This window comes from Myripristis murdjan, chromosome 17, assembly GCF_902150065.1.
Source record: "Myripristis murdjan chromosome 17, fMyrMur1.1, whole genome shotgun sequence".
Lineage (NCBI taxonomy): Eukaryota > Metazoa > Chordata > Actinopteri > Holocentriformes > Holocentridae > Myripristis > Myripristis murdjan.
The window spans coordinates 35,051,525-35,066,919 of record NC_043996.1 but is presented as its reverse complement, the minus strand read 5'-3'; the positions used below and the strand labels follow the sequence as shown (position 1 = coordinate 35,066,919).

General features: G+C 43.0%; 1 protein-coding gene and 1 gene segment (V, D, J or C); one reads left to right on the top strand and one right to left on the bottom strand.

Annotated features, from left to right (window-relative positions):
- LOC115375421 (uncharacterized) overlaps nt 1-15,395 on the bottom strand; it is a 70,799-nt gene that overhangs the window by 32,528 nt on the left and 22,876 nt on the right. The window lies entirely within an intron of this gene.
- Nucleotides 10,864-11,649, top strand: LOC115374963 (T-cell receptor gamma chain V region DFL12-like). The segment is given in 2 exon segments: nt 10,864-11,019; nt 11,096-11,649. Coding segments are annotated over 2 exon segments (582 nt in total).

The window sequence follows — 15,395 nt, the reverse complement described above, 5'->3', positions numbered from 1 at the left end:
TTGTCCTGTGATCAGTCTGGGCTCAGGAAGCTGCTGGATGCTGTGTCAGTCTTTGTGAGGCTCTCATCAAGTGGATTAAATGTTGCTCCAAGTTTTCCCCAAGAGTCGCTCCTGGCTCTGTTCTTGTTTTCTTCTTTACAATCTGGGTTAACAATCTGGATCACAAATGTACGTCTGTATGCAGATGACGCCCTCATCTATTCTTATAGATATCTGGCAGCTCTTATTGATGATGGACTTTCTTCACTTTTTCAGAATTGGGGTAAAATACTAAAAACTGCTCTAAGCAGTCATGTGACATAAAAATGCATATATACAATGATTTTTTCCAAAGATTTTATTCATTTATTTTTTGGGCATTTCTGCTTTATTTGACAGTCACAGTGTAGAGAGACAGGAAGGGCAGGGGAGAGAGAAGGGATGACCTGCAGCAAAGGACCTAAGGTCGGTTTTGAACCCCGGTCGCTGCGATCAGGACTGAGCCCTGGTACGCTCTCTTTACCAATAAGCCACCGGTGCGCACAATAAATTTACAGAGTTTAACAAAAGAAAATGTATCTGTTGTAATTTGCAAAATATTTTTTTCTCTATGATATCTATTTTTTTTTTTTTTTTGTCTATCGGTAAAAAATTACCATCACATATCAATTCACATATTAAATCATACTGATATATTCACCTTCATGTATCATATAAATATACATATTTTTTAATTTTCATTTTTATCCTTTCTTTAACCATGAAGTCTCTTTAAGTTCATATACGATATTAAATGTATTTTGTAATGCATGGAATATATAAAAAATATTTACTATCATGTATGTAACATGTCATTGTTATCATTTATTATTTCATTTATCATAACAGTGGACCAATGTCTCTGGGTGATTTTTGTAGATTTTTTTCTATTGGGTGTATGTCACAACCCATCAGAGCGCTGGTCACCGTCCACTTCATCTCATCCAGTTTGGCTTTTGGAAAGGTCACGACTCAAACTTTAATCTGACAATTCTGAATTTGATTTTCAATTTTTTACTTAAACTACAAAAAGTTGAGATTAATGTCAGTTAGTAAGACATTGTAGTGCTGGCACATTGTACTGCTGTTGTATCAAACACACATCAACACAGTTTGGGAAGACGGCTTTTTCAGTTGAAGCAGCTGAACTGTGGAACTCCTCGCCAAATCAGATCAGAGAGAACACAACCTTCACAAGTTTCTAATCACACGGAGAAACAACGGCTGAAGGAGATTACTACTGTCTCTGGGAAAATCACACAATGAACCAGAAAATACTGATAATTTTACAACAGGCTGCAGAAATATTATGCTGTCATTTATTTATTAAATTTGTGAGTTGGTAATTAAAATTTCATTGAAAACAATGCAGTGAATTAGAGTTTTATCTTCCCGTTAAAGGGCTGAGGCTGAGAGTAGAGCTTGATCAAATAGTGTGAAGAATCATGTTCATCACAGAGACTGACTTTGATTAATTGTAGATTTTATACAAATAGTCGATTAATCAGCCGAGCAGGAAAAGCCTCCACAATAATTCATCTACAATTTCATGCCTTCATTTCTTCCAGGAGAGAGAAGAGAGAGAAGAAAAGCAGCCACAAGTTTCCAACAGCAGCACATTTCATTTACTGATCCTTAATACATGAACTTCAGCATCCAGCAACACACACTATGCTATTATGGGCTGTATGAATATGAATCAATACAAGCAGTTTTCCTCCATCATGATCACTGAGTCCCAGACAGTGAATATCAGCCTGTGATAACACAGAATGGAATTAGAGGAGCACTGCTGACTTTCTCTAATCACTTGGCAGATTTTCAAGATGTTAGGATGCACAAGAAAATGATCCAGCCAAACAAACGTTCTTCACACACTCATTTAGTTTTTCATGTATGAATGGCTGCAGATTGAATTGTCTGCCAGTGATGACAGACTGACATGGAAAGTCTAAAGCAGCAGAAAACAAAGCTAAAGCCCCATTTTCAACTTCTACAAGAAAACAAATGAAGGAAAATTTAATTTTGTGTCTTACCTCTTACATACAGTCTGGTGCCTGAGCCAAAGATGTAGTACCAGTAGCTGCTCCCCACAGTGAAAAGTGCTGTGACAAAAACCTGTGTGTGTTGTTGAATGTGTCAGCTGAGGTGAACACGTCCAAATTATTGAACAAGTGTCATATTTGGGCTTCATGATGTGTTTCTCTGCTGTTGCTGCCAACATGACTGTCAGAGGTTGATTTCTTTTGCTTTATTTGAGCCACTGAGGTAGAAAGAGGCGGTATCCTAGATTCCTCCTCCAGTTGAAATGAGTCCAACAGATGAGACGTGCTGTCTGTCACTTTCCAAAGATTCACAAACTTCTGCTTTTTTACTCTGAACTCAACGTTGAAAGTGGATTTGTCCCTGATCCGCTTTGTCACATTCAGATGTGACCAGGGGTTCAGCACTTTGCTCAGGGGCTCCTCAGCAGTGGCTATTAAAGGAGGGCAGAGGTCACATTTGAACAAGGTGCGTGTGGACTTTGTTGCACTCTAAACTGGCTCTCTTCATGTCTATGGAGCAGAGAGTTTGCTGTTGGATTTGGACACCATGTTTTGGTTTTGCTCCACTGACCTCTGAGGTTCCACAGGGATCAGTTCCAGAGCCTTTTTTATTCTCTCTATATGCTTCTGTTAGCACTTATCCACAGGTTTGGCTTCATTTCTTATCAGTGTGCCTGTCTCTGGTGACTCTCAGCTTTAGGCTTTATGTTGGTCTGACCTGAGGGGTTTTAGACAGCAATGTGTTTGCAGCACAGCTGTGTGTGTGTCATTACAGAGTGGATAGTCCAGTTTCCTGCAGCTGAACCCAGCACCGGCAGGGGAGGACGCCGGGCAGATTATCCCTGCAGGCAGTTTGACGGCTGCAGCTAAACTTCCTACAGAGACACTCTGACCTCCTCAGCCTTCCAGATAAGCAGCAGAAAATGAAGATGTATGAAGAAGCCATTTGTGTGGCTTCAGCAGTGTCCTGGAAGAACCAGATGACAGCTGAGATGGGAGCTGATAGCTTCCTATCTGCCCAAATCAACTTTTTTCTAGAAACAAATAAGTCACCAGACACAAGCCACTGTATCTTTTGGGAATCAATGAAAACTTATTTACACGGACAGACAATATCCTATAATGTAAGTATGAATAGAAGACGGTCAGCATGCCTTAATGAGCTCATCTCTTTGATAAAGGATGTGGATCATAGAAATTCAGAGGCTCCATCTGCTGATCTCAGTAGGGAGAGAATAGGTTTGCTCACAGAATTTGACACCCTCTCGTCTGGAGCAGCTGAGTAGCTTCATCTTAAATCTCGCCAAGAGTTTTACGAGCATGGCGAACGGGCCAGCAAACTACTATGCCTTGAGCTAAGACAATCCGCTCAGGCCGAATTTATTGCGGAGATTAACACTCCAGATGGAATAACCACAGATCAAAAAGGCATGAATGAGCAATTCAGAAACCACAGAAAATTGCGATAATACAAAGCTAGCTCAGTTCTTCAACTGTCTCGAAATACCGACTGTAGGCTAACAGGATAGGACAGATCTTGATAGCAGCATCTCAGCAGCTGAAATTGATCGGATAATTAAGCGGATGAAGAGCGGTAAAGCACCAGGGCCAGACAGCTTCCTGATTGAGTTTTTTTTTTTTTAAATTCTTGGGTAAACTAATTCCCCTTCTAAAGAATGTGTATGCTGAGGCACTTGAGCATGAGACACTCCCCCCTACAATGACCCAGGCCACCATTTCAGTTCTTCTTAAGAAGGGAAAGGACCCTCTGAAATGCGAATCGCTTCGGCCTGTGAGCCTACTCTGCTGTGATTACAAGATCTTAACCAACCTTAACTAAGTTCTGGCTAGTAGATTGGAGTCTGTTATGCATACAGTGATACATCCAGATCAGACTGGTTTTATTACAGGGCAGCAGCTTTTTGGTAACCTACGTAGGCTTTTTAACATTCTTTATTCTCCGGAAAAAGCACCGACAGCAGAGGTTTTGCTCTCCCTCAATGCCCACAAAGCATTCGACCGGATTGAGTATGAGTATCTATTTGCAACTCTGGAGAGGTTCGGTTTTGGACTGGCTTTTTGTTCCTGGATAAGGGTCCTGTATGCTTCACCACTGGCCTTGGTCCGTACTAATAAAACAATCTCCAATTATTTTCCTATATGTAGGGGTACCAGACAAGGCTGTCCCCTGAGCCCGCTCCTGTTTGACCTTGCCATCGAACTGCTTGCGGTTGCATTAAGGAGTGCTGAGGGGCTCATTTGATTGGTTTAAAGTGAATCGGCTGTGTCAAACCCACTCCATGCCTTCTCTACTCCCTTTTGCTGGTAGGAGGGACGGCGGAGTACTTGCGCCAGCGCACACGGCGTGCCAGACTTGCAAAATCCACCTGGCCACACCCAGTTGGAGAAGCGCAGGTGCGCTGCGCCTCCGCCTCGCCTGGTCTGCGAAACTAGAGCCCTAAGACTTTACTCTTCCCTGTAAATGACCAGGCTCAACAGATGTCCTTTGAGGCATATCCATTAATAGAAACTCGTGACACTTTTGCATATCTTGGCGTATCAGTAACCTGTAAATACAATGATTTATTCAAACAAAATTTTAAACAAGCTCTACAGAGGGCCAAGCAGGATCTTGTCTGTTGGTCAGCACTGCCTATATCGCTTGCTGGCAGGGTCAATTCTGTCAAGATGACAATTATGCCTAGGTTCTTTTTCTTGTTTCATACAGTACCTGTTTATATCCCAAAGTCTTTTTTAAAGAGTTAGATAAATCCATATCCGTCTTTGTCTGGAATAAGACCATCCCACAGATAAGAAGGGTGCATCTTCATCAACAGAAAGAGGCTGGAGGTTTAGCACTGCCAAACTTTCTACAATATTATTGGGCGGCTAATATTTATAAACTGACATACTGGGTCTCTGCATCTTATGAGGGGGATGGACCTGTATGGGTCGAAATGAAACAACATTCCACCCTTCTTGTGTCCCTTCCTTCTTTAGTATGTGCACCACTTCCACTTGGTAAACAGTGCCTTACAAACAATCCCATCGTGAATGGCTCACTACGAATATGGTCTCACTTTAGGACGCTCTTCAAACATAGACAGGCTATACCCTCTCTCCCAAATTCGGCTAATGCACTCTTTCCGCCCTCACTCATGGATATAGTGTTTAAGTTGTGGTTCAGGAATGGTCCGAAACGGGTGAAAGATCTTTTTAAAGATGGTGTGTTCATGTCTTTTGCACAGCTTGTAAGTAAGTATAATATTCCCAGCTCACATTCATTCAGATATTGGCATGTGCGCACCTTTGTTCGGAAGCATTTTCCTTCCTTTCCGTTACTCCTGCCAAATGACTGGATGGATGAGTGGTTGGATGGAGATCCAGATCAAAGTGGGGTGGTGAGCAGATTGTATGAAGGTATTCAAATGATCACCTCTCCATCACTTCATAATATTAAGGCAGCGTTGGAGGAGGAACTGGGGTTTGAAATCTCAGGTGGCTCCTGGCAAAGTGCAATTAAGAGAATACATTAAAGTTCAATCTGTATCAGACATGGTTTGCTCCAGTTTAAGGTACTCCACAGGCTCCATTTGTCTAAAAGTAGACTTGCCAGGATATATCCGGATGTGGATCTGACCTGTTCCCGATGCTGTCAGGCTCCGGCCACCCTCTACCATATGTTTGGGCATGCCCAAAGTTGGTACAGTTTTGGTCTTCAATTTTTGACACATTTTCCTATATCTGTGACAAGGAGATAAGCCCTGCTCCTGAAATTGCGTTATTTGGTGTGATCCCTGCTGAGGTGGCGATATCTGGTGCACAATTGGATGCCATTGCCTTTTCATCCCTATTGGCCAGGCGCCTTATTTTGTTTAACTGGGAGTCAGTTATGCCTCCTACACACAGGCGCTGGGTTGGGGATGTAAAGGCACATTAAAAAGTTGAGAAGTTGAAACACTCTATCAGGGGATCAACCCAGAGGTTTTACAAGGTCTGGCAGCCATTTTTGAACTACTTTAACTTGGAATTCCCAGCTAGAGACACTGAGACTACTACTTAATTGACCACAATCTCTGTAACATGTCAGAATTTGTGTTTGTTATTTTAATTTATTTTATCTGATCTTGTACATATATACATTTATGTATGCTGTATGCTTATGTCATTATTGTTGCTTTATTTTTATGTATCTTGTGAATGCTGTCTGTGGCTTTGTTGATTGTATTGTATGTGTTTACAGTTTAAAAAAGCCAATAAAAATATTTGGATAATAATAATAATGAGATGGGAGCTGAAATATGTGAAGCTGGGCTCAAATCAAGCTCTCTTCCTGTGGTAAACAGGGTTTGCCATCTGTTCATTTCTTGGTTAACGCTGCAGAGTTTTTGTACAGCGACGAGCCAACACTTCTCACTGTGGAGAGCATAACAGGCACAGTAGTAGGTGGCGTCATGGGAGGCTTTTACTTTGTTGATCTCCAACTCACAGCTGCTGCCTCTCCCTTTAGCTGAGAAATCATCTTTTTGAGGATGGTTGTAACCTTTTTCAACTCTGCCATTGCTCACATCAATACGAAGAATCACTTTGAATGTTTCTGTCTCTTTCTTCTGGTACCAGAACACATAGCTGCCGCTACACTGGTCAGTTCCTGTACATCTGATGGAGACTCTCTCATTGTTTCTGCTGGTCAGTGATAACTGGTCCTGATGCAGCTGTGCTGCCATGGCAACCCCTGCTGTGGAGAAAGGGACAGGTAAATGAAGGTGAGTGTTCCAGAGTTTGCTGGATGCTGATTGGTTGGAAACACTCACCTAAACACAGAGAGCACAGAGCAACACTTGGCAGTGAAAGCATTTTGTCCAGTGAGGTTTCCTCTGTTGAAGCTGGGTACAAGTGGGGCTCCGATTCAGCCGAGGCCAAATAAGGACGGCCGCTGACATCACATGAGGGCGGCGTGCTTTCTAACGCCTCCTCAAATGATTGACAGCTGAGTGGGACCTATGGTGGAGGTTTGCGTGGCGTGGGAGCTTCTGGAGGGCGGAGGATTCATACGGCACTTTTCAAAGCAGCTTCCATCCTGACTTGTGTGTGGACCTCCTCCCCCCAGGATCCCAACCCCACTGTGACTGAGATCCTGGCCTCTCCCACAGAAAAACTGTGTGTGTGCTCAGTGGGAGCTCTGCTACCTCACTTTCACATGATTTGTCTGGCTGGATTTGGACCTCAGCAGCTCTTCACCTCTTCTAGAAGCTGCACTCAGTGCAGATGTTGTTTCACGCTGAAGTTTGACAGAAGCCCGTCTTGGGTTTCCACCTGCACACCTTTTCTTTGTCTTTTCTGGATCTGCTGACATTTCTGTGTGTGTGTGTGTGTGTGTGTGTGTGTGTGAATCAGAAATAAAAATGAGTAAAAACATGTGTGCAACATGAAGTCAGCAGTTGTCGTGTCTTAGAATTGGTGATAAAACAAAGCAACATGATGACAGAGAAATGTGTCCACAGAAATGGCCTTTATTCATGAAAATCTCAACAAACAAGGAAATCTGACATGGATGACATCATGACATCATACATTTAAATTATAAAGTGTAACTGTGGGCCAATACAACATCAAACTCAAAGTACAAATAGCCTACTTTAAATAAATAAATAAAAAAAGAAATCTATCTAGAGACAAAATCAAAATATTAGTAAAATATGAACAATTTTGCTTTTTTGATTTATGCCTATGATCGAGGTCACACAAAAATCACATCAAAGATGATAAAGTCTCCTGGGAAATTCTCAATTTCAAATTCACTGTGGATTATTTTTCAATGAATATTAAATATTTTAATATCCACTGTATGTTAACCCAGTGTCTGCTGTTTTTTCATTTTGTCACTGAATGTTTTTGTGAAGACGTCATATTTCAAATGTGCATGAAAAAGTGAAATGTGTGAGTTTTGCTGTTTGCTGCTCAGATTAAAGTCAGGACTCAGTTATCAAACAGGCTGAAGTTTGGTTTCTTTCATTTCTTCAAATCTCATTCACATGAACTGTCAGCAAATCCCAAACTAAAGCAGAAAAACACAGAATCCACAAGAACATGAGTTTCCTGTGAAAAGCATCAGCGCTGTGTAGATATGTGCCAACTATATTTAACAGCTGGAAAGTGAAATAATCCACAAGAAATATTTGTCACGTCAGCGCCTTTAAGAAAGCAGCAGAAGAAGAAACGGAGCAGGAAAAAAGCGATTCCAAAACAATCCAAGTTGAGAATGATCCAGGAAATGATTTGTCCAAGAAATGTGTCTTTGTCCTGATGGAAGTGAGATATTTCAAGGTGCGATCAGTGATGCTGGACAACAAACCCAAATAAAGACGATCCCAAGCTGCTTTGTGAAGAAGCTCCAACAGGAGGCTGCACACTTCAAAATGTGGCTTGTGCTTGTGTTGCTGTCAGATGTGGAATGAGGCTGCGCTCTAAGAAGCGTCCTGAAGCCTCGTCAGCAGCACTAGTGAGGGATTTGTCAGCCGCCACACTGGACCGTGTGTGGCTCCCACTCCAACCAGTGCAAAAGCATTGTTTGGCCTGCTGGCTGAACTGGCCTGTGTGGTAAGAAGAGGTAGAAATGCTGCCAGCTGTTTCCTGTGCTGCTCTCTGTGCTGCTGAGCTCAGGATGTGTTGAATGAAAGCATTTTAGTGAAAGTCCCAGCCTGACATGATCCACGGCTTTATTCAAACTAAAGGACGTCCATCTGAACAAGTCCGGCGGCTCACTTTGAGCCTGTGCTGCCGCTGCTGTGAAACCGAGTCATTATCCAGAGAAACTTACGGCGCTCGTCGGGGAGACGCGTTCCCCGTGCGGTCCGGTGACCTCTGACCTCTGACCTCTGAGCTCCACAGTGACGTAGAGATGAAAGAGGAGGCGACACGCGAGGAGCCGGAGGAGCCGCAGAGCGATGCCGTCGGGCCGCAGGTGAACTGTGTCTGTGGGACTCTTCCTGCAGAGCTGCCAGGAGGCGTTCAGGGCCCTCCTTCACAAACACAGCACACGCTCTCCACTCAGCACAGAGCCCCTCTGCTGCCCAAACACCACAGCGCCATCTAGTGGAGGAGCTGAACACAGACCCTGCCCCACACACTGAGCACAGCTGCACTGGAAAGCAGACAACATGAAGTGGAGAGTCAACAGCATCATGGAAACGTCCTGCAGCACTGACTCACTGACGGCTCCACTCCTCATTCAGACCAGGGCCTTCCAAACTTTGTCCTGCTCCTCACCCCGAGCTGACCTGCAACAAGCCGCCGGCCCCGTCTGAAGAGACTCTGCCCTGCAGAGACCCTGATGTCCACACAGATTTGGCTGAGACAAAAGCAAAATGGAAAGACAAGAAATGTGATCCAGCATCACTGAGCTGACCTCTAAACACATCATTTTAATATCAGCACATGTATCCAGTCAGCTCCATCAGTATGTGGACAGAGACACAATATTCATCATGTTGGCCTTGAACACACCTCAGTGGATTTGAAATGGACTAATCAAGACTGAAGTGCAGACTTTCAGCTTTAATTTAAGGGGTTAAACAAAAATATGGCATTAATTTTATTAGGGATTACAGTCCGTTTTATATTCAGTTTTATATTCTAGTTTTGTGTTGCTGCTGTGAGGATGAAGTCGTCCTGTTTGTTGTCAACTTGTCGGCCTGAAAAGCCACAGAGAGGAAACAGAGATCCTGGCCTTTACATACAGCTCCCATTTGAACTTTTACCATTATTATTATGAGTAATAATATTTTATTTTATTGTTTTAATCCTTTCTGTCGGGTGTAGCCAGGCAAGGTATTGTTGCCATTCCTGTGTGTGTGTGTGTGTGTGTGTGTGTGTGTGTGTGTGTACAGTTGTTTCTGTATGTGACCTTACGGACCCTCATTCAGTCCTGGAGTGTGTAATAAACTGAAACACACACCAGTATAATCATAATAATAGAATTCACAATAGTGATAATTATGATTTTCTATTTGTTTATCTGAAGCTCTTTGAATCTACTTCAGTATGAAATCTGCCGTACAAATCAGCTGACTTGACTCGACTTCTCTGTTTTGTATTGATTTTAAACCAGTTGGTGACGACGTGTGTGTGCAGAGAGAACTTCAAGAAAATCTCCAGCAATAACACACTGGAGAGAAACTTTTCATTCAAACTGTGAACATGGTGTATTTCACCATGAAAAATGAATCAGCCTGTCCTATGGTTTCAGTTTTATAAGCAACATAAACAATAATTGATGGTGATTAATAACTGGGGTGACTGGTCTGGTCTGAGCAGCAATAATAAGTCACTGCAGAGAAGTCTTTGAGTTCAGAGCGGGACAGAAAAGCTGTCAGCATGATGGAAAATGTGGTGAAACTGTTGGTTGGTTTTCTAGTAAAGGCTGAGCCGGTGTTTCCTGGGAGCGGAGGCGGGGCTAAACCACAGTTTGATTGACAGCCGCTTGGCACCGCGCAGCAGGAAGCTTGTGCTCTGCAGCGTTGGTCGGCCTGTTGGAAGGAACAGATGGAGGAAGCTCAGCTGATCTGCTCTGTTGTCCATCACTACAAACACACAGCATCACATGGTCTTTCCACCGCCTCCCTGTTGGTCTCAGAAAAACACTCCCATGCTGCTGGAAGGCTCTGACACCAACACTACATCCAGCAGAGCAGCACATCCACCTCACCTGTTGGTGTGTGACCAACAGGAGGATGTTACTGACGTGTTTGAAAAGCTCTGACACCATAGGTCCCACTCAGCTGTCAATCATCTGAGGAGGCGTTAGAAAGCACGCCGCCCTCATGTGATGTCAGCGGCCGTCCTTATTTGGCCTCGGCTGAATCGGAGCCCCACTTGTACCCAGCTTCAACAGAGGAAACCTCACTGGACAAAATGCTTTCACTGCCAAGTGTTGCTCTGTGCTCTCTGTGTTTAGGTGAGTGTTTCCAACCAATCAGCATCCAGCAAACTCTGGCACACTCACCTTCATTTACCTGTCCCTTTCTCCACAGCAGGGGTTGCCATGGCAGAACAGCTGGATCAGGACCAGTTATCACTGACCAGCAGCACCAATGAGAAAGTCTCCTTCAGATGTACAGGAACTGACCTGTGTAACGTCTATGTGTTCTGGTACCAGAAGAAAGAGACAGAAACATTCAAAGTGATTCTTCGCATTAATGTGAATGACGGTACAGTTAATAACCGTTTCAACCATCCTCAAAAAGATGATTTCTCAGCTAAAGGGAGAGGCAGCAGCTGTGAGTTGGTGATCGACAAAGTAAAAGCCTCCCATGAAGCCACCTACTACTGTGCCTGTTATGATTCCCACAGTGAGAAGTGTTGGCTCGTCGCTGTACAAAAACTCTGCAGCGTTAACCAAGAAATGAACAGATGGCAAACCCTGTTTACCACAGGAAGAGAGCTTGATTTGAGCCCAGCTTCACATATTTCAGCTCCCATCTCAGCTGTCATCTGGTTCTTCCAGGACACTGCTGAAGCCACACAAACGGCTCTGAGCTCTGAAGCTTTGCTTTACATTGTGTCGTTTTGAGCATGATGTTAAATGTTGTGTTGTATTTTGTTTTGTGTTTGACTCTCTGGTCGGTGTGTGACGTGTGTGGATCCATGATTATAAACTGTATAAAATGAATAAAATAATGATGATGATGAATGAATGAATAAATAAATAAAATAAATAAATAAATAAATAAATAAATAAACTGTATAAAAGTGAGAGCCAACCTGCTGGTCAGATGGTGGGAATGAAACCCTGTCAGGTAGAACACAAAGTCAGCTGAGAAAGGGACGGCAGCAACATCAAATACAACTCATCTCCTTGCCTGACGGGTTGAGCCCATGTGTTTGTGTAAAGTGAGGACCTGTTCATGTTTCCATCACCTGCTGATGGGACATTTATTACTGTGACACCGTACCGACAATAACACCTCACCTCAGCCAGGACGTGCACGAAAAGGCAACGCTCACCTCAACACATCGTTAAATGGAATAAAATGGTGAATGGACTGCATTTCTAACCTACTGACCCCTCAAAGCACCTTACAACATTTGCCTCACACACACACACACACACACACACACACACACTGATGGGAGAGGCTGCCATGCAAGGCACCTAGCTGTCCATCAGGAGCGGTGAGGGGTTCAGTATCTTGCTCAAGGACACTTCGACACACTGTGGAGGAGCCGGGAATTGAACCGGGAACCCTCTGCTTACCAGACGACCGCTCTACCTCCTGAGCCCCGTTCTGCCCTGGAACTGGAGATTATATCAAAGTGGGCATAAATGATATTTTTCTAAAACGTGTCAACAATTTCATGAAGTGGAAAGAAACATTTTTGATGAAAACAGGCTGATTTGTGAACGCTAATTAACATTAAAGACAGAATGAGAAGGATTTGTGAGGCGGGGGGCCGCCATCCAAACAGGCCCCGCCCCCACAACTATTATGATACGAATAAAAAAATAAGTTTTTAATTATCTTTTGATTTTAGTTTGATTTGAAAGTTTTATATTGAACAACAAAAAAAAAAAAAAGAGAGAAAAAGAGCAAAAAAAAAAAAAAAAAAAAAAAACAGACAATGAAAGATCATTTCTGGTCCATAGTTTTCTTCTGGGGTGTGGCGTCCGTTATGGGCAGCAGAGTAACGCCCTTCATGCAGTTCCAATTGTGAAATATTTTAATGAAACTTGATTTTGTTAGTGTTTTGTGTGTGTGTGTGTGTGTGTGTGTGTGTGTGTGTGTGTGTGTGTGTGTGTGTGTGTGTGTGTGTGTGTGTAAATTTCAGCTGTTAGTCTCACATAAATAATATATTATGACAGAAACATGCGATGACCAAGGAAAAAGCTCTGCCTGCCTCAGGAGCGCCGCATTCACTAAAGAAGTTGGGGCCAAAAAGTGCCGAGTTGTGTTCAGCTCATTCACTGTGCCTCTATTCTGTGCACCTCATCCATGCCCCTATATTACAACACTTACGGTATAAAAAATAAAAAGACGTTCGGCTCATTCCCGTCAGATAGCTAACTTTACAGTGTTACATTGCATTGTTTAATGTGGTTTTCCTGTTCAACCACTAGATGGCAGCACCAGACATGAATTGTACACACAGTAGTATTTTTGTATAGCTATATCAAGTTAAATGCCTCAAATACAATAGACTCAGCTGCTTGATATTTAAATTTGGTCTGGGTGGTCCCAATTCTTTAATAGCCAGTTTATCTATATTATTTCGACGACTGAATGGTAATTCTTTCAATGAAATGATGGAGTTGCTGCAGATCCTCATCATGTTCATCTTGCGGTCTCCCACCCGACGCATCACGGTACGGTATGTATCGTCCGAGCACGCATCAGTGCGTATGACCAAATCACGATGGGGCAATTCTATTGGTTGAGGTACAGTACATTGTATGTGTTTGAATTGTGTGAGGTCCTCTTTGATTGGATTAAAAATGTAAATATTCTTCCTCTCTTGTTTTATGTTTGTTTACTGCGGAGCCGCGGAGGGGCCATAGAGAGAAAAATAAAACACACCAGGCCACGTTTTACTACATTGTGCACTAGAAATGGTTGAATGCGAACCAGATATAATTTGAGTCGCTTTTTGAATAAATCATTTTTGTATAACTGTAGTCCTCCTTACAAGCTCTCAAGTCTCACACATTGGGGGTGAGACACACACATTTCAACCCGTTCACACGCTCACACACCACACCTTGTATTTCTCATGCAGAGAAATTACAAGGATAATGCCACTAAGTTGTGCCGCAATGGAACAGGTCAGTGGAATCAAGTGAGTTCTGGCTAGAGTTCAGAGGCCCTGCCACGCAGCAGCTGATCAAATAAAAAGAATATTCCAAGGATACATTGAATACATTGAAGTAGCTACAGGTGTTTCTGCTCTATACATCACACAGCATGCACGAGAGAACGAGAGAACGAGAGAACTGTTTTTTCCTCAATGACAGTAAGTCCGAGCGGAAATAAAAGGTATCATGAGAAAGGCAAGGCTTTGGGCTTTCAAACTGTGTCAAAATTATTTTCTAACTCCCAAAAATGTATGTGTTTTTGCGAGTTGAAAAAGTGTGTGTTTCTCCCTCTCTCCCCAGATTTTGAGTTCCAGATATAATGGGAGTCTATGGGGGAGAGAGCTGGCACTCCTGCCTCGTTAAGTGTCACCGTTTAAAAAGTTTAAGCTACTTTGCTTTTGTATTTACATTTTTCAAAGCAAAACTATTTTTCCTACTACTTTACCCGAAATTTTTGCATGTGGAGTGAAAATAGTGGCCAGTGGAGCAATTTTAAGACAGGATTTTTAGGTGATTTTCCAGGGCTGCTCCACTCTAGCCATCAGGTCTCTCACTGTAGCTCACGCAATGCCAAAGAATGACTGAGCTGTGAGGCTTTGAAAATACATGGGTGTCGGCCGGTTCCCCATTATTTTTCAATGAAGGTGAAAATCGCAATTTTAAACATAAATTACGAAAAATCGCAATGTCAGATCAGTTTGAAAATCGTCACACCGCTTCTACTCGATAAGACGCACGTTTCTTGTATTTGGTGCGTGGACGCAGGTCAAAAGCTCTGTTTTAACGAAATATGGACGTTATATAGACTTCCCACTTGCTCAGTGGGAAGTGTTGCAATATAGGAACCTCTGATTGTGCTTAAAAATAATGTGGGAGGAGGGTAAAAGTGGGCACTTCCGGCACCATTTTCCTACACTCTTTGACAGCAAAATGTGTGGCCAGTTGATCAGGACCTTCAGTGTCGTGTCCCATGTGATGCGAGGCCTCGTTTGTCGCAGGTCACCTGGTTTTCTGTAAAGCGACACAAGCCTCATGTGACTCGTCCCGTCGTGCGCGGGACATGCCTCGACTTCAAACGTCCCAGCACTGCCAGTACTTTAAACTGTAGGTTACTCAATACAGTCAACTTCATAATCTGTGTCCAGTGTTCTGAAGTGCTCTGTTTAATTTTGTCGTGTGTTTGATATGATAAGTATCATCTCTGTAACAGATGTTAAAATTCACTGGCTCTGTGCTGTGAGCCAGTCAGAGTTTGGCTGCAGAGGGACTTTGTTTGTGTTATGATGCTACACAATATGTAATAAATCTCCCAGAGACAAATATAAAAAGGCTCTGGAACTGATCCCTGTGGAACCTCAGAGGTCAGTGGAGCAAAACCAAAACATGGTGTCCAACACCAACAGCAAACTCTCTGCTCCATAGATATGAAGAGAGCCACTTTAGAGCACAACAAAGTCCACGCGCTCCTTGTTCAAATGTGACGT